The sequence below is a fragment of the Euprymna scolopes genome, chromosome 2 (genome assembly GCF_053919585.1).
Source record: "Euprymna scolopes isolate OS-2025 chromosome 2, ASM5391958v1, whole genome shotgun sequence".
In the NCBI taxonomy this organism is placed as follows: domain Eukaryota; kingdom Metazoa; phylum Mollusca; class Cephalopoda; order Sepiida; family Sepiolidae; genus Euprymna; species Euprymna scolopes.
Window position 1 is genome coordinate 117,557,053 of NC_136483.1, and position 25,989 is coordinate 117,583,041.

The window sequence follows — 25,989 nt, forward strand, 5'->3', positions numbered from 1 at the left end:
GATCTATGGATTTTGATTTTACTATTAGTTTAAAATCAATGAGTATTCTTTTATCATTACTACCAGCAGTGGAAGAAATTTTTTTTTGACAAAATCAAATAAAAAAGCAACAATTAAAGGAATTGTTTTATGGTATTTGAAAAATGCGCACAAATTTTTCCAATTTCGATACCTCAAAGTTCTAATTTTTACGATTCAGATTAAGCATCCCTTCAGCCAGATGATTTCCTTTCGGAATTAAACATAAGCATTTCTGTGTAGCTACTTGTCATAAATATATTTTCAGACTAATATATATATATATATATATATATATATATATATATTTTGCTGGGTAAATTAATTTTATTGTTAATTAGCAGAATACCTATTCTTAGGCAGCATTGAGGAATCTGTACTATATTAAAAGAAAAAAAAAACACTTTTGATTTTCTCAACTCTGGCGGATACATTGTTTTCAGGAGGCAAGTATGGAGGCGAGGGATTATACCAGCCTGTTTGAAGTCCTTTTTATCATTTACTGCTTGATCAGTTGCATAGAAAACTCTGATTTTTAAGTTTATTATATGTCCAGTATCATTAGATAACTATTTCTATAGGTAAATACTTGTCGGTCATTGTTATTATTAGGACGTTGTTGCTTTTTTTTTTTTTTATGGGGCACTGTCACTTGAGAAAAAGTGTTCGCTTTAATGGTGTAATGGATATTAATGAAAAAAAATTGTCTAAAACCAGTTCAAATATGTTCATATCTATTACATTCACTTAAATTGTAATACCATTATTTGAAAAGGCCTGAACCTCCACCCTTAACAGCTATGGATGAAGTATTAAATCGTTTCTAAAAGATTATATTCCATAAAACATTATAACTAAAACATTACTATTAGTCGTCTTAAATGTAAAGCTTTCATGACTAATTAACCCCTAAACAAATATATCGATTTTTAAATTGAACAAATATCAAGTTTTAAATGTGATTGTTTCAAGTTGTTTAAAATATCCAGCAGAGGCGATACTAAGCTTTTGCTCATTACAGTGAATGATACATCATTGAAAATCAGTCCCATTGAGTTTGATCAGCTGTAGTATCCATTGACCATTCTGTCAATGAGACATATAGGGTGGTCAAAAAGTCAGGTAACATGTTAAAGGTAGAAAAAACAATATGATCCATTATAATCTCTATTCGTTTAATATTATTTGTTTAAATATTTGAGTGTAATATATAAACTACCCCTCCTGATTTCTGGCTTTGGGGCTATGTAAAGGATAGCGTTTATGGCAAGAAGCCTGATACAATAGCGTCTTTAAAGTTATTTATTGAAGAGGAGATTGCGCGGATATCAGCTGACATGATTACACATGTTACACAATCAGTGGTTAATCGCTTTCAGCGATTGATAGAGAGAAATGGACGACAATTAACAAAATAAACATATTTCATGTTTGTTTCATTTTATATTTCAATGTATGGTACTTAAATATACGTGTATTGCTAATATCGTTTTTCTTTAAAATGTTACCTGACTTTTTGACCACCCTGTAGTTCTGTTAAGTCCTAAGTCAAGTACAGTTATATAAGCCACACTGATGATTGTTAGTGAACATGAATCATGTCTAATTTTTTATTTTTTTATTTCGGACTATTAGTCTCATCTTATCTTTTTATTGGTGCACAACGTTTCGGCCAACTTCCTCTGGCCTTCGTCAGGTGGTAACCGCGACGGATAGGAACTTTGAATCTCCTAACTGCATTCTCAGCCATCACTGCCATCCGTAGTTGTTGTCTCTTAACATACAATGCTCATCTCAAAAATAAAAAATTCCAATAAGGAATAATATATATATACCAATCGGTACGGACCCGACTATGGAAGATCAGATAATAAATAAATGTGGATTTATAAGATCAAAGAATCCAACCTTGATCGCCCTTCGGGACCCGTGGCGCAGTTGATAGAGACGTTGAATCTCTACGGTTCCAGATAAACATTGTCTGAAGATAGCGGTTTCAATCCCACCCAAAGCGTGCCAGAGGTAATTGGTCAAAAATGTGGTGAGACGACAACAACTACAGATGGCAGTGATGGCTGAGAATGCAGTTAGGAGATTCGAAGTTCCTATCCGTCGCGGTTACCACCTGACGAAGGCCAGAGGAAGTTGGCCGAAACGTTGTGCACCAATAAAAAGATAAGATGTGACTAACAGTCCGAAATAAAAAATTAACATACAATGCTCATCTCAAAAATAAAAAATTCCAATAAGGAATAATATATATATGAATCATGTCTATCGATAATATTTATTAAAAAAAACATTATTAAAGCTCTGTTCAAGTTGATCACTTTGCAAGAAATCTAAAAGTTTCTAATAAACAATATTGCAAAAGTTCTCTCCCTTGGCAGATCAAATACTTTTTGAGACTTACGATACTCATAAATAAAATATAGGGATTATTTTTCTCACATTTAAAATTAAGGCTATTGCAATGGCAAAGTGGTTAAGAACTAGATTGGTATTACTCGGGTCGTTCAGTTACGTATAAACCATACTGATTATTGTTAGTGATCATAAAAATGTCTGTGGATAATATTTATTTATTTATAAAAAGGTAATTATATGTAAGCGCACACACACAATTACGCTCATCTTAAATGACTTTCGACGTAATGAAAAAAAGCAAATTCACATTTAAAACCATTTAAGCACTTCCTAAACAAGTGTTTTAAATTTTTATCTCTGAATTGTTTAAAGAGTAATTTTACTATTTAACCCGTAACTGGACAGAATGAGATTTCCCCAAAAAGCCATTGTACGAAATCTCATTTCTTGAAGAAAAATATACAAAAATAAAACTGTAGTGCAACTTGGAGATTCATTTCAACAGCTAACGCATTGAATCCTTGTAATATGATTCATAGCACAATAGAGATAAAGCTAGATTTTTTTTCTAGTAAATCGATAAAAAAAAAACCATCAGATTTGGGCCATATAAAAACAAACAAACACAATTTGATAACCAAGCAAAAATTTCATTCATTTAAATATTTAAGGTGGAGATTTTTGTGAAAAACAACTAAGAACCGTTTATATTAAGTCCACCATATTTTTCTTGAACATAGGACTGCATAACTTGAAAAAGAACATAAAACATATATTGCTCATTACCCCAAAGTAGTAACTTGCAGTAACCTGGAAAAAGAAACTATTAAGGACACAACAGAAAGAATTGTACATTTTATGGGAAGGATCATATGAAGGTTGACAACATTATAAGTGAAAGTGAGTTTTGTTGAATGAACTAGATTAAAACTTGGGACACTCAGGTCGTCACCTCCCAGAAAAGAGTTGATATGCCGTCAAACAACACAATAGAAAAGAACAATTTTTATAAATTTACATTATTTGGATTACGTAGATTATTATTCTCATCTTGGATGTTATTTTCAATGTTTTGGCTGATGTAACCTATGACCTTCTTCAGGTGCATCTTATCAAACTCACCGATCTTTATGGAATTTATTTTATCCATGGGAATAGATTGCTCTCATTCTGCAGGCCATGAAACCATAGAAATCTTATATAAATCATAATTATAACCAAGTGAAATAAGAGCAATCTACCCGTGTGGATTATAGAAACGATTCTGTTCAAAATTGCATGCAGCTTCTAGAGTTTGTCATAAAGATACCATAGTTTGACAAAATGTAACTGCAGAAAACTGGAGATTGAAATTAACGTCCAAATAATACAAATTACCTAAAAAAAAATTTTTTTTTTTTAATCTGAAACTTGAGTGGTTATATTTTAATTTCAGAAACAAATGAAAACAAAAATTTTTAAAGAAGTTTATTTATTTTCCTTTTCTTTTTAGAATTGGGAAGAAATTCTCACCAAAACCAGAACCAAGGTCAGTGGGCAGGAGCAGCCAACCAGAATCAGGGTGGATTCGGAGGGCATCCCCCAGCTAATCGGGGAGTTGGTGCTGGTGGATTACGAATCAACCATAGAGAGATTGATAGCAATGTCTTAAACAATATTCTTGAGGCCAAACAACAGCCACAAAATCCGCCACAGCAACAAGTTCCCGCACAACAGGTACAGCCGAAACGGTCAGGCGTTGAAGAAAGCGATAACAGTATCAAAGTCGTTAATAATAAAAATAATAATAATAATATTCCGAATGTTGCTGCAAACGACATTCCAGAAAAAGATGGGGAGGGTCATAAATACCACCAACATCATCAACAGCAGCAACAAAAAGAACAAAATGTTCCATCGAACAACCAGGAACACAATATACCACAGGAACCAATCCGAGGGAAGAGTCGGATCGTTTGGGATTGGCACGACTTTTCCATCAATATGGAAGACTATGTAGTTCCTGAGCAGAAAATCCGCCGTTCACCGATCAGCACGTCGGGCGAACCATGGCCTTTGCCTCAATACTATATCAAGAAGGCAAAGGTTCTTCGTTTGTCCCCCAATTTTGAGTTTGTTTATTTAAAGCACAGCTGTGATATTATAGAACATGGCATTACACGGTACCGGAAGTATATCCTGCAGGATTCACTGCCAGACTTGCTCTATACTAACTTGAAGCATGCCCGTGGCTTCCGATTTGAGGAGACGGTCAATAAATATGAGAGCAGTATGTACAAGAATGCTTTGGTGATTGAGACTATTCAGGTAGATATTCACAGTCCGTGCGTCGGAGTGTTCCCTTCAGACAAAACAGACGAATCATGTGAGTGTCTTTTTTTCAATGATTTGCTTTTCTTTTTTTTTTTTCCAATGAGTTGCTTTGTTCTGGCTTTTGCCAATGATTTTTTTTTCAATGTTTTATTTATTTTACTTTTTTTTTTCCAATGTTTTATTTTATTTTTTTTTTTTTACAATGATTTTTTTTTTACAATGATTAAAATTTTTTCAATAATTTAGTTTTTCAATAGATTTGTTATTTTGACTTCATTGAAATAAAATAATTTCAGCTGTACAAACAATTCATTTGAGTTTCTAAAGCTTACAACAACAGTAAACTATAACTCTGAAAAGAAAGCAATCATATTATATCTAATATATTCTAGGAGAATTGTTGTTCCAAGAAGGGTAAAATAAATTCCATGGAGAGAATAGTTTTTCCTTATAAAAACTAAGATATATTGATATGCAATCTAATGTCTTCATTCCAATTTACAATTTTGATTAAAATCTGCGACATGATTTTGATTTTTAGAAAATATATAAAATTTAAGGCTTAAACTTAGAGTTTTAATTAGAAATTTAAATTCAGGGAATCTTACATAATTGTTGTCTAATGACTATGGATTAACTCCAATGCAAATCTGATGTATTTAAATTTTCAAATAGGATGTTGTGCCTATATTTATCATCAGCGATTTTTTTATAGCGTTGGCAACTAGGATTCTTCAAATTGTAGAGCCATGGTAATCTTGGGAAGCTTTCTATCTTGATTCCTGGGTGCATCTCCTCCAGGGAGTTAAATGCATTCCCAGCTACGAACCTGAAAATTTCTACAACTCTGCATAGTACATACAGTGCCTACGTGCATCGTTGCTTAACTTCGGTGATTTGGCGAGAACTGGTGTGTCAGTGTGATTGTACCCTTTGAAAAAGCTTAAAATACTCTAAAGAAACCGAAATTCGGAAAATATTTATAAGTTTATGTCTAATATTATTGTTAAAATTTCACAAAGATTGGATCCATCTGAATTTTTACAAAGAGCTTCTACTCTTTTTTTCCCCCATGTGAATAAAACTAAATATAGTCCACCTTACAACCCTTTACACCTAGCAACTGTTCCAAAATTCATAATGATCTGTTAATTAGTTTAGGAGTAAATTCTGCACATACAGATATTTAAACATATGCACATATCTAACTGTTCACACACACACACACACACACACACACGAGTAGTCATGCTTCATTGAATATGCCATACAAAATTAACAGAGCATATCAACAACGTTCTTTGCTGAAAATTACAAATTCCACCTCTTGATGTAGTTATTACATGAGTAACATTTGCGCTAGTTTGGTTGTGTGAAGTGTAATGGTGGGTGGCTAAACAGAGCCTGTGTCATTGGAAGTTGATGGCTTATCTGGCACTGACTGGCCATGCAAAACCTTGGCTGCATCTATCAAGGAGGAATTGAAAGATTGACAGCTTACTGATCAAACTAAATGGCAAATAGATGTCTGAGCAGCCACCAACAGACAGACCCATGTAAGTCATGGAAACCTGTCTACAACTGGATAGTCAGTCATCTCTCTTTTCCTCTCTCTCTCTCATATACACAGTAGAACCCCGGGATACGGCATTAAAAGTCAGTAAACAAAATACAGTACAGTATATAGTACACGTGTATATCATCAAATAGCATTATAAATAACACCATAAGGTGGGGCAAATGCCATAACACCATAAGGTGGGGCAAATGCCATAAACGTATGCTAAGGCCACCATATCCCAGGTTCTACTGTGTGTGTGTATATATATATATATATATATATATATATATTTTAGTAATGTTATGTTTTGGAAATTAAAAATTTTCAGATTTCATCCAAAGGGAAAGTTTTTAGGTTTAATGATAAAGATTTATCAATATATATCAGATGTCATGTTTCCCAATAAAGATCGTAATGTATTTAACATACAAAGCAAATAATGCATTCTTTAAATAATTGTCTGTGTTAGATTTATAGATTTATTAGCCTAAAATATATATATATATATATACACACGAGCAAACAGTTAATAAAACATGTTAAAAAAAATATGTGTACATACATATATACGTGCATATATATGCACATATATATATATATATATACATACATATATGTGTGATCGTTTATGTATATTCATGAATATACATAAACGATCACACATATATATATGTATGTATATATATATGTATATATATGTGCATATATGTATGTACACATATGTATTTATATATAAACTAACATTTAAAAAAAAAACACTAACTTAGTTTTAAAACAGATCAAGAAACTAAATAGAGCACACACAAAGGAACAGGTCAACCAGAGGCCAAATAGGCCTTTGTCCGATAAATGCATGCTCATTGGCTGATAGGAAGGGTGCGGTGGATACTAGAAAGCTGATTGGCTAACTAAAATCTCAATAGAAGATGCGTATATAAAAACGATAAACAACCACAGAATTCGCGCATAAGCCTGAAGAGTCCTGGAGTGGATGAAGCGCGGAATATTCAGTGTAGCTTAATTGCCATATATATTTTATAAATTACTAACTAGCTCTACCTACGTATTGAGCACTTTTGAAGTAAATACTTAAAGTTTACGCATAAATCTATACTTTCGTATATTAATTTTATGTGAGTAAATTAAGTAGTTATATATATATATATATGTATATATATATGCACATACAAATTATTTTTTTTTAAGTATACATAACCTATTTCAGAGACTTGATGTAGGTAGACCTTTGCTGTTTAGAAAAGATCTTGCAATCCGTTTGCAAACTTTGGCAAAATAAATGCAGTTTGAAAAAAGTAATAAATTGTCTGTATTTATATAGTTTGAAAAATAAATATGGTGTTTAATTATATTTTTAAGAGCATAATATAATATTGAAAATGTTATTAGTCTTTTATATTGCCAGTTTAAGGTGTAGAAAATCCGGCTCTTTGAGCTAGAAATTATTCTAAAACATAAATATACAAGTGTTTCTAAATATACAGTGGCCGATGACTATTCCTAAGAACTGGGAGTATAGATAAGGGGATAAGAACTAAACCTGGAGACAAGAAAGGGTTAAAATCAGAAAGTTATACATAAATCATAATTCAAAATGGTGACCGCATACTTGGTGGCCATCATCACTATACAACGTCACAGTAATTATGTTTTACTCATTGTAGATGGTTAAAAAAAAAGCTAATTACAAAAAAAGTCACAGAATATTTGGAAGCGAATGTAATTTTCCTGGTAGCAAAAAACGCCAGGCACCTGTTGGCATAAAAGATTATTTGTTGTGTATCGGGCATCATGGTAGTCTCTTGACATGTCTCTTTTGTTCAACATGGCTCTGTTAGCGGCAACATCATTTAGTATCAAAACAAAACCGCACAAAGAAGTTAGTTGTTTTTTTTTATCTTCTCTCGATGTGGAGTCTGTTCAACGTTAAAGCCTGAGAATAGAACAGAGATAAAGTCTCCAACAAAGTTTTAATAGATGTCTGACTAATCTTTGCTCTTCTTTGTTTATTGTCTCTTATTAGAGCACAATTTATGAAACCATTATCCAAAATCGTTGGGCAGTGATAAAGCAAGCATGGTTATATAAGAACTAAAATTCCGTTAACACTACTGTAGAATACATAATGTACACAACCATGTAAACATCTATATAACAATCCATTCATGTTTGTATGGATGTCACCATTTTTCACATGTCGATTGTCTGATGTCATTAGATAAAAATAAAAAATTCCAGCTTCACCCATTTTCAAATAATTTCAAAATTGAAATAAGCCACCCATTCCACTAAACCAATAAGATTCCTTAGACGCCTAACAGTTCTAGGTGAGGTCGACATAGATTTTCAATTTTAAATAAATACATTCCCCAAAAAATAACATTTGTTATATTGATTTTGAAGAATATTTAGCTAACAATTATTTTTATGGTAGGATGAAGAATATATATTTTTTTATTGAAATCCTTTGAAAAGAGTAATTTGTTTATTTGTGGATTGTTATTCTCATCTTCATAGGTGTTGTTTCATGACGTTCCAGCTAACTATTCCTCTGGCCTTCTTCAGGTGGTTAATTGCGATGGGATAGGAATCCTGAATCTCTTAATTGTATCCTCAGTAATTACTGCCTTCCATAGTTGTCATCTCACTACGTTTTGGCCAACTAATCCTATGGTCTGCTTTGGGTAGGATTGAAACCGCTATTGTCAGAAAATCTTAACTTGGAACCATAGAGATGCTTCTATCTACTGGCCCACATCGCGCAGTGGATAGAGGCATTGAATCTCTACAGTTTCAGGTGTGTATTGTCTGAAGATAGCGGTTTCAATCCTACCCAAAGCACGCCAGAGGATTAGTTGGCCAAAACGTCATAAAACAACTATGAAGATGAGGATAAGTCTGCAAAAAATAATAAATGAAAAAATATTGTATTTAAAAAAGAATAAAATTGCTACAATAAATGAAAATATTCATTTTTAGATGATGAAAGTTTCATGAAAGAAAAGTCTTTTCTTTTTTCTTTTCTTAAATTTTTCTGACAAACCTTTTTCAAAAGGCTGATAACAATGATTATAACAATAGCAATAACAGTAAATTAGACAGATTTATATAAAAAAAAAAAAAAAAACACCATGAAATTTCCACAGGGTCCATCTAGTTTATTTCAGTTAAAATGATTGCAACAGTTAATACAAATAAAATACCTTCTTTGATTTGTGCTGAAAAGGGAATTAAAATGTACACGGCCAGTCTTTGTAAAGTGCAGCATATGATTCAGGTAGATTTTTCCATACATGTCTACTGGTTCCAGCTCCTTGCTAGAGAATGAAATTTGGAGAAGGGGGGGGGTCACTCCAGCTATACACCTAACCACACACATTAAAGGAATGTTTTGCCTAATACGCTTAGATTAGGTGACTGCTACATAGTTTTAGAAATGTTTTAGTAGGAAACATATTCTGAATGATAAAGAACAAAAAAAAAAATAGTCATTTAGAAACTTTTTCTGCATTTAAATTTGCAATTATTGGCAACCCATGTAAATTATGTACTTGTGACAAAAAGTCGAGGATCATTTTGTCATTCTATTTATGTTGTAAACATAACTCCCAGTCTACAATCATAGCAGATGACTTTTTTTTTTCTTTTAATTCTAACAGAGTTCATTAGCATAGGAAGGTTTTTGTATGTTAAGAAAACCGAAGTCAGAAAATCCATTAATTTAGAATTTGAGCTATTTAAACTTTCAGAAATCTATAAGATTCGATTTGCAGATTATTTTAAAGGAGAAACCATCTAATGTCTGGTTCACTAGTTTAGATGAACTGTGTTGCTGATGGTAGATCTTTTTTTGTCAGAATAAGACATGGTTTAGTTTGATTCTCACAGGAAGCAGCCTCTTGGGCATTATCTCCTCTTTCAGGAGCTAGGTTGATATCTTACCAATCCCCTTAGGTACTGTTCATCTTTTAGTATTCCATTAGAGTGCCTTCTCATGGTAGCTGGTTTTCACCACTTTCTGGCCTTGTGACAGATTTTGTTATGGGAAGTAGATGAATCCCAATATCTTATTTGTTGTGTGGGAATCCATTGTTTGTGAATTTAGTTCCGTTTTCAGACATCTTGTAATCTTTGTAATATGGGACTGAAAAAAAAAATGGCAAAAAGTTTTGTTTTTTTTTTAGAAATTTTATTTTCGTTCGTGCCAGTTTTCTTCACCAGAATAATCTGTTAGAGAGAATACTGTTGGGAGGAAGTTAATCAAAATATTTCAACTTAAGATAACTCTCCTAACTTATGCCATTATCTCGTTTCATTAGAACCGATTGTTTCTATTTCCTTAAATAACTTCTATTTAAAGTTAAAACAAAATCATGAAACTCTAAAGCACTTAAAGAGCGTAACGATTCACTACCTCCAAAATGTGAATCAAAGAAAAACAAACTGCAAATTAAGCAGACGCTTTATTGATTGTCTCTTTTAGGTGATATCAATATACAGCACTGATTGTTTACCATACTTGTACTTGTTATCAGCTATCACTCATTGAGTCAATTTCATCCCAAGCAAGTGCAACGTCTTTGACCATTCAAGTCCACTTTCACTGATCCTGAACTAAGTTACACAATACAGTAATAGTTGAAGATCAACTACTTTTCTTTTCAAACAATGAAAACAATAAAGAATTTCAAACTGAACCCTTTATTTAATCCATGAGGATAGTTTGTTCTTGTTTTTTCAGTCATAACCAGGTAGAAGTGTTAATTATTAGTTATTCTTAGTTCTATTATGCCTCTAAGTAAGAATTGACCTTTTAACCTCGAGAAGACTGACACTTATTCATTTAATGGCATTATTAGCAATCAACTCTAAGTGGTCATTTTGTGTAAGTTGACAATTTTGATGACCAAGAATAACATAATTAACACTTCTATCCAACTATGGCTTACAGAATGAGAACAATCTACTTTCATGAATTTAAGTTCAAAATTTTGTAAAGGTTTCAGAGTTCAACATAAAGATTCTGAAGTTTGAAAAGATATACACTGGAGGTTACATCGGTCAAAATGTAAAACTAAGAATCAAGATGAGCCTATTTGTCTGAATAAGTGGAATAATAGAGATAACTCTCACTTGTGGAGGAGCGGGGAGAGAAATTATCTATGATAGTAGTACCAAGTCATTTTGGTGGATCAACATAGCTTTTCATTTGTTCAAGGATCAAAAATAAAGTCTCCCTGACTCTAGAATATATAATGCTGGTGGGTTAGAAGTGAAGAATGTGCAGATATGAGATTTGTTATGCAGAATCTGCCTTCTATCCCCTGAAATGAAATTCAATTAAAGTTAATGACAATTAAATAAAAGTAACTCTGTAAACCACAGTTACCAGGCACACCTGCATCACTGTTAATCCCTAAATAGAAGTTTCTGGTTCTAATTTGTGTGTTTTCAAAACTTTTGCATCCAAATATTAGAAAGTTGGGATTTACTTAAGAGGCACTGTTTTTGCAAGACAACTATAAAACGCATGTGTGTAGGTATTTCATGTTTGTACAAATGTTATTAGTTTCCACGCATATTTAAAAAATGGGACGTCTAATAAATTTAAAAAAAAAAATGTTGATTGGTAATTAATCTGATGTCACCGAATTGAAAAAATCCCGACTCATTTTAAAATGAATTGTTCCAAAATTAAGTACTATTTTAAATAAATACTTTTCAAAAAGTGGCATTCATTTTATTGATTTGGAAAATATTAACTTAGAATTATTTTTACCATAAAAAATACTGAATATTGTTTTTAAACGAAATAAATTGCTTTATTTTAAAATAAACATATTCCTTTTATTTATCTAAAGAATTATTAGCTGACGATTATAATTATTTAATGGAAAAAGAGTCATTTTTTTAATAGTATTGATCCTGACTAGTATTTAAAAGAATATTTTGAACAGTAAATAATGTAGAAAGCACACATGTGCGTGTGTGTGTATGTATATATATATATATATATATATATATATATATATATAATTATACAACTCTGTGGCCTGTCCAACCACCCTTGTTTGCATCTTGTCTATCAAAAACATTGTTGTCATAGAAACCAACTTGTATTTAATAAAATTCACACTCATTTTCACAGTCCAACCATATTGAGTACAAATGAACTTCCGTTTTTGCTTAACTTGTAGACAGTTTCAATCATGAAACTGTTTTGGTTTCGATTCTAGCTAATAGCACTCAAATCATTTTTTTTTGTTTTTCTTTGGAAATCACTATTATATATTGGGTATAATATATTTTAATATATACAAAATCCGCGTAAGTTAAAATACATTTAAGCATATTTTGCAACCAGCCAACGCAGGGTGCCTTTGCTAGTTTATATATAAAATTATATCTTTTTATTCACTCATTTTTTGTGTTTATTTTTTAATTTTTTTTTTTTTGTTTTGTTTGTTAGATGATTTGGTTGTCAAAGGGTCTGGCACCTATTTGTCTGCTAAACAAGTTTGGGGAGCACTGCGGGCTCTCGAGACACTCAGTCAGTTGGTTGTAAAAAGCCCTTCTGGTGAGGTAAGTAACTTTTATTAACGTTTAAGTATTACATTCATAATAAAATCACTAAGAGAGTGCAGATGCCCTCCACCATCAACTTTCAGCACACCCCCACTGTTGATTTGCAGATTTTAAAGCTTTCTTTGACTTATTTAGATATGTAGTTTATACATGCATATAATATTGAATTAAATACCAAATAAATCTAATGAAATAGTTGGTATTTTAATGTATACACAATTAAACAGAATTAATTAGAAAATGTCTGATACTGACTTAAGTTTCATGTCATGGCTGGAAATACTCTGCTTGCAGTGTGCTTGTTAGTCTCTTTATTAGCCCCCCCCCTCCTCATCCCCCTCCCTGCAAAAAAAAAATGTGGTTTTCATTGTGGAGGTGGAAGGGATTGAGTTACCACCTACCTCGGCTCCCTATGTTCTTCCTGTGGATGCTTGCAATGCTTGGTTAATTCTAATCATATGTCCAAAAGCTGCTCTCTATCTTAAACTTTTCTTTAAGGCACAAAATGTAAATGCTGTCTTGATCTGCTTCAGCTATACATATATATATATATGTATGTATATATATATATATATATATATATTTGATTTGCAGTTTCACTGAGGTATGGGAAATCTCACTCATTTGGCAAACAATACCATCAGCCATTGATACCTATGGTTTCAGGGAGGCATAGGAGATGTTATCTGTTAGGCAAAAGATACTGCATGGCATTTTTTGCCTCTGAAACCGCAAGTATTGATGGCTGATCAAATTATTATATAGTATTATATGTAATGCCTCTGAAACCGCAAGTATTGATGGCTGATCAAATTATTATATAGTATTATATGTAATATATTATGCCTTTTCATACATAATTGAACACTGATCTTTTCCTCCCAAAATACAATATTATATATTTCCACCTTTTATTCTCTTCACCCAATTAACTTTATTTTAAACGACTGTTTTAACGTTCTAATCATGAATTTTTGTCCTCCTTTCATAATTGCATTATATAAATTTTGTACCCCTCAAAGAATCCTGAAATATCTCAAGACGAGGTACAATTCTAGTTTAATTAAGAAATTAAACTCTATTCTACTGATTAAAAGCAAAATAAGATCAACGCAAGAAAATATAACATTCCTAAATTCTTGTGTAAATAATAATTTATCCCCCCCCCCGTTTATTTTATTTTTAAGAAAAAAAAAAAAAAGTGAAGTTACAACCAGGACAAAAAATTGAAAATGCTTTTATTCATAACTAGCATTTCAGCCCGCCGTTGCCCAGGTGTTTTGAGGTGAATATTGAGCAAAAAAAAAAAAAAAAAAAGTGGTAGTAGGAAGGCAGGCTCGAACCCATACCGCGAAGGAGGAAAAGGACGGGGAAAAACACAATGTCTTTGCTGTTATGACCACCGCCAAAGCGGAAGTGACGTAGCTTTAAATTAAGGTTAGACAATCGAAAAGAGGGAATGACTTTTGAAAATATCGGCGAAAAAAGCGCACCCTTCCTGTGGAAAAGTGCCCAGTTGAGGGTGAAGAAATTGTTTTTAGCCAATTTTTCAGTATTTGTCATCTGAAGGGTCGAGCTTCAAAACGATACCAATCTTGTAAAAATCCATCGCCTCTATCGAAAAGTTTAAGTAGAAATGCAAACATACATACATTTATATATTGGTAGCTCAAATTTTCGACCCAAACCGATTAAAAAGCTTGCCCTATTTCTGAATACCCTTTATGTAACATTTCAAATGTTTAGGCCAGAAATTGTCTGAGTAATTTGGTAGAGACCGCAGAGGTCAAATTTTTTTAACTTTGACCACTATTATGACCCCTTAACATTTATTGTTTTAGGCTCAAATCAAGTTAAGTTAGATCCGTATCCAATGAACCTATATCTAAAATTTCAATTGTTTATACCATCAAATTGTTGGAGGAGTTTGGTAGAGTTCTCAAAGGTCAAATCGTTGAACTGTGACCCCTTAACAGCCAAATTTCTGGCCGAAAACAGATTACAAAGATTTTCCCAAATCTCAGTACCTTGTATATCAAATTTCAAGTCTGTAGACTGAAAATTGACAGAGTTATTGTGTAGGGAAATGTACACACACACACACACACACACACACTTCACTTTTATAGATATATAGATTATATGGATAAATTAACAGCGAATTTAAAAAGATATAAAGAGAAATATGTGCTATTATGGAGTGAAGCAGTGAGAATTTTATCGTGCTTTGATAAAATTCAGTTCGCTAAGTATATTGCAATTTTACAAAAACGTGGTCATAAAAACTAGTTCTTAAATTTAACGGAAAATTGCAGCATTTAATGCACAAGAAGCTTAGATGTTCTTGCCAATTCCAATATTGGCAAGAACATCTTGAATCTATCTTACCATGATCCTTCTACCTCTGAATTATTAATACTTGATCATGGTTTAGATTTTTGTGTACCATTACCTGGTGTCAAACTGGAACAGGTATTTTCTGAATTTGAAATCCTCAATGCTCAAGCAGAAAAACTTTCACCAGTCTCTGAAATTAAAGTAAGGGATTTAAAAGCAAGATTAAACGACCTGGCTAATAGCTATGCAAGTACACCAATTTCCCATTCAGAGTTTAAATGGCGCAGAGAGGATTATTCAGTTATTAAAACAATTGAAGCGGAAAAATAAATTGTTAGTTATTACTAGACCAGGTAAAGGTTCAAGGGTTGTAATACTAGATCATCATGATTATGTCAACAAAATGTCTACCATATTGAACGATACGGATAAATATATAAAAATGTGCCCTGTCGCAACTCATGATTGTACAACCTCTTTAGAATATAAATTTCAAAAGAGATTAGTTAAGTGGGTTAAGAGTCGTGAACTTCCATCGGACATAGCTAATGAGATAAGGCTCCCAGGATCGATCCGCCCTAGATTGTATGGTTTACCGAAAACTCAAAGTAGGTATTCCATTAAGACCCATTTCGTCTATGGTAGTGTCATCACAGCATAAAGTTGCAAAATGGATGTTAAATATTTTGCAACCAGTATTGAAATATTACAGTAAATGCTGCTTGAAAAATTCATTTTATTTTGCAGACTTTATTCAGAGGTCGAAGGTTGTTAATAAATTTGTGTTCTTACGACATTAGCAACCTGTTTACTTGCGTCCAGATTTCAGAGACTATAGATATCTGTACATATTTTTTATATCGTAGTCAGATATCGCCTCCTCTCATTTCTGAAAGTATATTCGTTGAACTGATGAAATTTGCCACTACATCTCTTGAATTCAGCTTCGACGATGTAATGTATCGACAAATAGGTGTGTTGATGGGCTGTTTTGGGCCCGATAATGGGGAATATTTTCGTGGGTTTCCATGAAGAGCAATTGCTCTCTGAACCCATCAAACAATTGATCTATTTTCGCTATGTAGACAACACATTTTGCCTCTTCGATAACCAAACAGAAGCAAATAATTTTTTCTCCTTACTTAATAAGATGCATCCCGCATTACAGTACACTTATGAAGGAGAGTCTAATTCGTCCATAGCTTTCCTTGATGTATTGGTAACGAAAACACCATCCAGTTACCTTACATCAATATACCGTAAACCTATGTTCACGGGACTGTATACACGTTGGGATTCATTTTTCCCCCGAAAACGTAAGATAAATTTAATTTGGACCCTAACACATCGTGCCCTTATGATCTGCTCAAAATCAAAATTGGATGAGCAATTAAAAATAATTACTGACACCCTCTCCAAAAATGGGTACCTGTTGGATGTGATTAGGTCCGTTATACAGAGGAAAATAACAGTCCTCTGTAACTAAAATTAAAATGGTTAATAAATGCCTGGTATATCTGTGTTTACCTTATCTGGGGGCAGTAAGTGAGAAATTTTGCAAAGTAAATCAGCTCAACAGTGCAAAATTGTTATTTTGCTTCAAATGTACATGTCTACAAGAACGTTAATGCCATCCTCTCAAAAAGATGTTCTACCCCCCCCCCATCATAATAATGTAATTTACAATTTTGAATGTATTCGTAGTGCCAACTATGTGGGTCGAACAACATTAAGATTGGATGGAAGAATCCAATAACACGTACCTACCAAAATCAGAAATGGGACATACCAAACGGATGTAATTGCCAATACATACAGGTCTTCAGTTACTGACCACCTTATAAAAAAACCTGTCATGTGCAGCGAACTTTAGCACGGATTCTTTTACAATCTTTAGTTGTGCTCACTTATTATTTCATTTAAAGATCTTGAAGACTGTTCACATTCAGTTGTGAAGGCCTTCCCTTTGAAAGCAGAAGGAATACCTCTTAGGTTTGAGTGTGTTTAGTCTCTAGGATCTTTGTTATTTTTATCTGTACATAATTTCAATTCCCATTTGTGTCTTTTTCTTTTTTTTTTTTATTTTCACTCTAATCCCTCGACACAGCTTTGATAAAGCGAGGGAGCGACCGGTCAGCTGACTCCCTCATTTTCTTTTTATTCTCTTCACCTTGTTAACTTTATTTTAAATGTTGACTTTATTTTGACGTTCTAATCATGAATTTTCGTCTTCCTTTCATGATTGCATTATATATATATATATATATATATATATATATATATATATATATATATAAATGAATAGCTGTATTACAAGTTACTTGCAAAAAACAAAGTGCTCAATCGTAGGTTCTCAAAGAGTTAATATAAACTATTTTATTTGAAAACTACACATTACCATGTCTGTTGAGTGTATCCAAGTGTCATCGATCTGGTTACACATAATTTCTAAATTACATATCAGATTACAGCAAAGACTTTGGATACTGATTGAAGTTGTACCTACTGATCTTGATAAATGCATAAAGATTGAAATCCTGAGGAGTTTAAAATAGACATTTTTTTCTTGTTCTAACTTCAAACTTGGCACCACTTGTGTTTCAAATTAAATTAATACTTTAAAATAAGTTACAAACCAAAAACCGTATCCCAAGTAGGTAGTAGCATAACGTATCTTGCCTTTGGTAACATTTATTTTTATTGCTTTTTTCTATATTATAAAATGTTTGGAAACAAAACTCCAGTTTGTAATAGTGTGAGATAATAGAGAGGTACTAAAACCTTTAAGTTAATGTAATTGTTAAAAATCCATCTGAAACGGAAAAAGAGATTGAAAAAAAAAAGTAAATGAAATAAAAACAAAATTGAAACATGAAATTAACATTAAACAAAAATTGAATCATAAAAATTATTTTATAAACAAACTCCTGACAAACCGCCCCCTTAAGTAAGACACTCTATCAAAACCTCAATACTAATGATTACTACAATACTATCTCATTGATTACTGTACACGCAATAACCCTTATCCCTGAGTGGCCTTCGGGCCTTGATAAGTGGTGATCCCCATGTAAAAAAATTTTAAAAAAAAAGTTTTCCCTATTTGACATTGACTGTGAATCATTTGTTTGTCTCAAAAAGTTCTTTTTAAAAATGGGTTCCATTGGAATATCTTGTCTATGAAACTATATTTTCTAATTTCTTTTTAATATAGTAAGATACCAAATATTTGGTTAGTTGGCAGGAAAAAGTTAATTTACAAGTCACCATCAGAAATCGGTTACATCTTTACTTTTTTTTTCTCATGTCAATTATGTTTTCTTAATCATCTGTAATAAATGTATATATATCCAAGGCAATAGCTAAAACTTTACAAAATGACATCCAGTCAGTACTTGAATGGGGACGAAAATGGATGGTAACACCTAATGTTAAGATTAAACTTCTTTCCTTTAACAATTTCAAAAAGTCTTAAATACCAATTATCATGAATAATAACACTCTACCTGAAAGCTCGTCATTCAAACTTCTCAGTTTAAGATTCACAGGCAACATGAATGGAAACAAATACATTGAAGACATTGCCAAGGCTGTTGCAAAGAAGTTTTTTTTTTACATGGTAGTCACCACTTATCAAGGCTTGAAAGCCACCAGGAATAAGGGTTAATGAGTGTACAGTAATCAGTAAACCAACAGTAGAAATGGATTATTTAGAGGAGCGCAGTTCAGCAAGAATTTGTTTACATTGGACTTGAAGATTACCATATTAGTCAGTTGGAAAGCTGACCTGCGGATCTGAGTTCCACGGGCAGGCAGTTCTATGAAAGAAGCTTTATCATGGAATTGGTGTCTAGATTGAGGCACAGATAGAGTGGGGTGGAAATTGTTGATAGTAGTTGTATCTAAACGAGTGGGTTTTTTTGTGAAAGTTTGTGGGGGGGGGGTGCATAAATTGAAGCTCTGACAAATACTTGCCATGAAGATAACAATAGAGCAGAGACAGGCTTGCAACGTCTCTTCTGTGGAAAAGAGGTTGCAGAGAAGAAAAAAGGGCATCACCTAGGTTTGGAAGCTGGTTTGGAACTTTGTCAAGGAAAGATATGATGCTTCGAGCAGCTCCCGTCCAGATATAGAAACATACTCCATTTTAGGATGTACCTCTATCTTATACAGATAGAGGATTGCGTCAGGAGTTAGATACTTTCTGGAGTGGTAAAATGATGCAATTATTTTTCTGCTGATTTTGATATGTCTTCTATTTCAAGTCAGGAGTAAAGGTTAGACCCAGAAGCTTGTCTTTTAGATGAATCATTCATATCAATTGGGTGCAAGTGGCGATCAGAGCGTTTATGGTGAAAAGATAAAGATCGGTTTTGGATGCATCAAAATTAACCAGCCACTTTTTACTCCATTACACCACATGCTCATGGTCTGAGGAGAAAGGCAGGGAGATCTTGGTTGTTATTGACCCTCGAAGTGTTGGCATAGATTGTAGTGTCATCTGCATATATATCGATGAATGAACTTGGAATGTGATTTTGGGAAATCATTGAAGAAAAGAAAGTTGGGCCCAGGATGAATCCCTGAGGCACACCAGCATTGATACTTTGAGTTTCTGACTTTTGCTCATCGACAACTACTTGTATAAACAACTATTTGTATAAACAAATACTTGTATAAACCTAGAGAAAAAATGTGATGGTTGAGAAGACATTTCCAGATATTCCATAGCTGGAAATCTTGTAAGGTAGATTTTATGCCAGACCCTATCAGGTGGATTCCCTCTACCATGCTAGAAAACTACTCACACTTGACAATATTCTATATCTCTACAAAGCCATCATTTGCCCATGCCTGCAGTATTTTTGCCACATTTGGGCTGGTACATCTACCACTAGTCTCTCTCTTAAGTAGTGCCAAAAGAGTCTTCAATTTAATATGTCCAACATTACTAACCAAGCTTCAATCCCTGTCCTATCACTGCAGTGTTGCATCCTTGTGCCTGTTTTACAAGTACTTTAATGGAATGTGCTCCTAAAAACTCTAGTACATGACCCTTTGATGTACATACCTTGATGCCAGAAAACCTTCTACTCTAATAGTTCTTCCCTCAAACTACTAGACTTTGGTGGAATTCCCTCCCTGTTTCCTGCTTCCCTGACTTTATTAAACTGTTGAAGTTTAAGTGTAACACAAACAAGCATCTTGTCTCTCAACTCCCTTGTATGCATCTAAGTAGACCTGATCCCAAATAGTAGCCTTTTACATTCCAAGTGGCAGTATGCCTTGTTTGGAATAAAGAATAAGAGTTTCAAAAAAATAAACAATAAAAACTATTTCCAATAGGATATTTTTTCCCTCTTTTTGCATATCTGCATATATATAGTCGCCCAAAGCATCATGGATTGAATAACGTCTTTTTCACATAGTTTTTCTAGTTGTCATCCTATCACATATTGTCAGAGATGACTCTTTTTTTTTTTTTTCTGCAAGTAAAGTAATTCAATTCAACTTCTCATTTTTCATTTTTTGAAAAAAAAATTTTTTTTTTTTATAGGTATAAGCTGATATTATCTGACAACAGTCCTCTCTGAAAAAAAAAATTACCTCCTTGCCAGGAGGTTACAAACTAGATTTGAACTTTGCACATTCCAGTTTTGAGTCAGTGTTGTTAACCACCGAAAACTGAAAACGTTAATTTTGCTGTGAGAACTAAAACTTCAAGCAATTCATTGTGTGTGTGAGGGAGGGGGGGTAAGAGAGATGGCCAATCAAAGAATGACTTCCTGTCTCTTTCCTTCTACATGCACACTCACTGCCTTTTAATTTTTACTTTTTTTTTTTTTGTTGTTGTTGAAACATATTGGAGTGTTTTAGGAGATATTTTTTTTTGTGTGAGCTGCCCTCTCTCCACACAAATCGGGGAGCTCATGGGCCCCCTTGATTGGGAAATTCATCTAAATTTCAACTTTTATTGCTATTGGCTTCTCAGAAGTAATGTAAACAGACTTGCTGCTCAACTCCTTACATAGTATCCTTGCAACTTATTTCCCTGATAGTAGCCCCTACATTAAAGTGGCACTGTGCCTTGTTTGGGGTGAAAACGTAAAAAAATCCCTGGTTATTTTAATTCAAACAATGAAACCTGCCTAATCTCTTTTTGATTCATTTTTATTTCTATATCAAAACCTAAATGATTAGATTTTCATAACTAAATAAAAATGTCTACTTTAATGTTTGACATCCTGACACTAGTTTTATTATAGATTTAAAAATTAACTTCCTGTGTTTTCTTTTTCTCTTTGCAGTTGTTCATCAAAGATGTTGTCATTGGAGACTATCCTCGTTTCTCTCACCGCGGTCTCATGATAGACACTTCTCGACATTATCTTTACAAGGATGTCATTTTTGATGTTCTGGTAAGCAACTTTCATTTTTTGTTTTTTCTAATATAAGATGGGTGGGGGGGTAAAATCTTTTAGAGTTGCATCATAATGAGAGTTGGCTGAAAACAATTAACCTTTTTTCCAGTAGACGGTTAATTAAGATGAACGTGTACTGAGTATGCTCATAAGGAGTACCATACACCTGCCCAACCTGGAAATGTTGTATAATTGGTTGTCTCTGTAACGATTTATTTGTCTATTGCTGTTACGTATGTATAATCATGTTTGTTGCACTTCTCCAAAAATGAGTGCTTCTAATAAATATATATACTCTAGCTTGTTCCAGCCATTTGACGATAAAACACAGAGACAGCTTCATAACAAAACTGTTTTTATTTAATTATTACTTTGCCTGTCAATGTTCGTCGGATGTATCAAACAAGGGTGACAAAGTGAGGTTGGGGTTGACAAGCTAACGACATTACGATTGTGCATCTCTCCATTTCTCTCTGTTCTTTGTTCATCAGACCTCTTACTTTTATTGGCAATTTCTTCCTTTGTTCTGTTGGAGGTCAATATATGTGCCAAAGTCCGACATGATATTTTCTTTGTTTTCTACTAACCTGGAATTTGTGTGTGTTTGTGTGTGTGTGTGTGCGTGATCTCAAAGTTCCTTTATCCAACCTAGGAATATGGTGAATTAGGTACAAATATAAACGGTAGTTTTTAACTTTGATGAGCATCTTTTTTACAAAACTAGTGAGGATCTCTAAGTGAACATTCACTTTTTAAGTGAGATAGTGAAACTCTGTCAACCGGGTAGCTGCATATAGGCTGTTTATGTGACGGCAAGATTTGGCACCCTATCCTATCAGCTGGAACATCCAAGCCCAACTTATCATAACTTTGTTGACTTAACTTCATCTAACATCCTAGCTCTCTTGATTACAACCTCCCCTTGATGACTTTGTGCGATGGAAAAGGACACCCACAGATCCAACTGCAAACTTAAAACCAGAATTACCAGAACTTTTGGGGACATAAATTCCAAGACCACATTGAGATTATCATCAAAGCCAAGTATAGCTTCAAGTGAAATTGATAGGATATGTCATGAAGACAAACTGACACAAGTTTGATGAATAAATTAAAAAAAAAAATAAAACGAATGCACTATTTTTCCTGAAATTTTTATTTTATCTAGGCTGTAATATTGTAAAAAAAACAAAAAAAAACTACATTCTGTGTGTGTGTATATAAAGAATCACTAAATAGAAGGGATTTAGATTATCAATTTTCTGTGAAAAATAGCCTAACATGTGAAATACATCAAAACTTTCAGAAACCATTCCAATAAAAAAAACTTCTAAGCAAATAAAAAAAGGCTATTTCTTTAGTATGCAACTCTTCTATATAATGTTTGAATTAATCGATAAGAGTTTTAATTAAACGTCACTGTCGTTCTCACAATAACTGAAGTTATGGACTCCTCACCAATGTTAATTCAACCAGAAACATGGGAGATGATCAAAAATTCTCAGATGTGTATATGCTTCTAAAATCAAGACCACAAATAGACAAACCAGCTCTAATGTGGAATCACTTTTGACCAACTATGTTGAAAGACATGTTAATTCTTTATATCCATTTTTGTGTTTTTTTTTTTTATTATTTTCATTTTGTGATTTTTTTTTTTTTTTTTTTTTTTCAGGAGGGGATGGCTCAGAATAAGATGAATGTTCTTCACTGGCACATGGTTGACGATCAATCATTCCCGTATGAGAGCAAAGTTTTCCCTGAACTGAGTGAAAAAGTAAGTTTATTCCTCGATTATTCATTAAATGGACTAGTTTCATAATGATTTCAAAATGAAGAAGAGCTGGTGAAATAGTAAGTAGAGGAAGAGGAATGGTTAGTGGGAGAAGTAATTTTGATTGGGGGGAGGAGAGTAGGACCGGAATGCTAAGTAGTTTGAACCAGCAGGAGTGAGGGGGGGGGCAGAAAGAAAGAGTTCAGTATGGTGGTAAGATGAGGAGTGGGTAGTGCAGAAGAGGAGGAGGAGGAAAGAGTAAAGAAAGAATATTCAGTACTTTTGACTGGATCAATTTTATTTTGATTATTTTGAGTTTTGTATAACTTATTACTACCCTGTTACTTAATGTTCTTTACCTAAAAAAAAAAAAAAGTTTTTGTGTTGTTTTTTTGTTTTTGTTTTTTCAAAACCTTTTTCAGAATAAATTTGTAAAATATTCCAATAAATTATTTTTAAAAACATTTGTTAATCTTCTAACCCAATCCTGAGAGCCACTCAGGTTAAGGGTTAGTGGTAAACAGATTTTGTCAACCGTCCTAAAACTCTAGAATGGCCTAGAAATGGCAGATTATTTTACACTAAATTTATATATGAAACTGATTCCCCAATCTAAATTGTAAAATAAAATCACATAAAATAAAAAAGTAAAATCTCATTTTTTTTTTTTGGTGTGGGAGTGGTGGAGAGTGTTAATCTACCTATGTACTAAAACAGACATCTTAGTGGACTTTTTTTTTTTCCAGGTAAAGATAACCTCGCGATAATAGATTATACAATAACCCAGATAATTTTGGTTGTGAAAACTTTTTCTTAATTTAATTTTTACTATCATTATCTGCTAGAATTAATAGTGTATATATGGCCAGTAAGTTTATGACAATCGACAATGAAAGTAGGTTACATTCTTAACCTTTGTAGTTGGGTACTTCAGCTCATGTGTAAAAAATAGCTTAACCCTTTTTGCTTTTTTAAAAAAAAAAATTTTTAAATAATATATTCCTATCATAGTTTAGTTACAGATGGCCCAAATAATCCATAATTGTTCTCCCACTCTCCTGAACACTATGCTAGTCTAATAATTCCTACAAGCATTTATTTGTAAAAATCACTTTTATAGTTATTTATATGTAATCCAAATCACTCAAGTTTTCTCCCACTCTCCTGCAATCTAATAAATACTTAGTTGACAGTGACAATGGAGGTATAGTCATATAATATCAAATATGGAATTAAATAGATGAAGCATAAGGGTCAAAATGTTAGCTATATTTAGTTTAATTTAGTTTTGTAAAAAATGAATGGCAACCTTTTATGAAAATTCTGATTTTTTGCGAAATTTGAACAATCAAATAGGCATCAATTGATAAATATTCACCAAATTTCAGCTGGAATGCTTTAAAGAGATTTTAGAGGATGTAATGTGTGTAATTTCTACACAAGAAGTGTTACACAATAGATAAATGTGAACTCTGATATGAAGAAAAATAAAAATGGATGACAGTTATTGAAGTTGTGCAGAAATTTTGTTACCTCCCCTTGATGACTTTGTGCATTGGAGCACAGGGTGGAGCCAGAGCTAGTGTTAGTGTGGTAGAAACAATTAGAAATCGATGGAGTATGTTCAAGGAATATTTGTCATTATTAACAGCAGAGTATTACCACTGTGAACCAAGTAAAGAGTTTATCAGATATATGTACGCAGTGTAATGATGTATGGAAATGAAACCTGGCTAGAGAGGGTTGAGGACATGTGTTGCATGGAGAGAAATGATATGAGAATATGATGGATTTGTAACATGCTCAGATTTGATAAACACATAACAATGTGGAGTTCCTGAACCACTTAAGCATTTTTGTAAAATAAAGAAATTCAATATGGTTGCATTATTTTATTTTAAAAAAATTTTAAAGCAAAAGATTTTATGTTTAACTTTCTAATGAATGAGGGGCTCTGTGAATTTCGACTCCCAGCTCTGAACCCTATATTACTATTTTTATCATATTCTTAATTATTAAGTTTTCATTTCTTTTATTTATTTTATCCTCTCAATCTACTACTACTACTCTCTATTATCCTTCACCTATCACTCCCACCCCCTTACATTCCTCTCTTCTCATCACTTCTCATCTAATTCCCACTAACATTCAGATTATCAGTTTCATAGTCATATTGGATTATTTTTTTTAATACTTATTGGTGTGACTTGAACCATGGATACTAAGCACAAATAACAGATACAGAAAAAAAAAACTAACTTAATGCAGCAAACAAGGTAATACAAACCTTCCATTTTTGTCTACTTTGACTAAATAAAAAGTCGATCATGTTAAAAACCATTGTAAGTTAATTACACCTCAACTTTAGTTTGTACGAGACAATCTGTGATACCTTTGCATCAATAATACATACATTTAGTGCTGTTGTTGCTAATATAAAGCATATATAATGCTAAGTATATAATATAAAGCCTTGATAGTATTCCAAGCCTAGTACTCCAAAAGCTTCAATTGAAATTAGATCCCATACTTACAAAGCTCTTTAAATATTGTCTTAAGGAGAAATGCTTCCTAATAGCATACAGATGACACTA

General features: G+C 32.9%; 1 protein-coding gene across 3 annotated transcripts in view; it reads left to right on the forward strand.

Annotated features, from left to right (window-relative positions):
• The window catches only part of LOC145294803 (beta-hexosaminidase subunit beta-like), a 215,620-nt gene that overhangs the window by 156,659 nt on the left and 32,972 nt on the right, over positions 1–25,989 (forward strand). For all 3 annotated transcript variants that reach the window (XM_080141413.1, XM_080141414.1, XM_080141415.1), the window contains 4 exons: positions 3,878–4,750; positions 12,747–12,859; positions 21,508–21,618; positions 23,297–23,398. In XM_080141413.1, the coding sequence (XP_079997539.1) occupies positions 3,878–4,750; positions 12,747–12,859; positions 21,508–21,618; positions 23,297–23,398 (1,199 nt within the window). The remainder of the gene's footprint in view (positions 1–3,877; positions 4,751–12,746; positions 12,860–21,507; positions 21,619–23,296; positions 23,399–25,989) is intronic.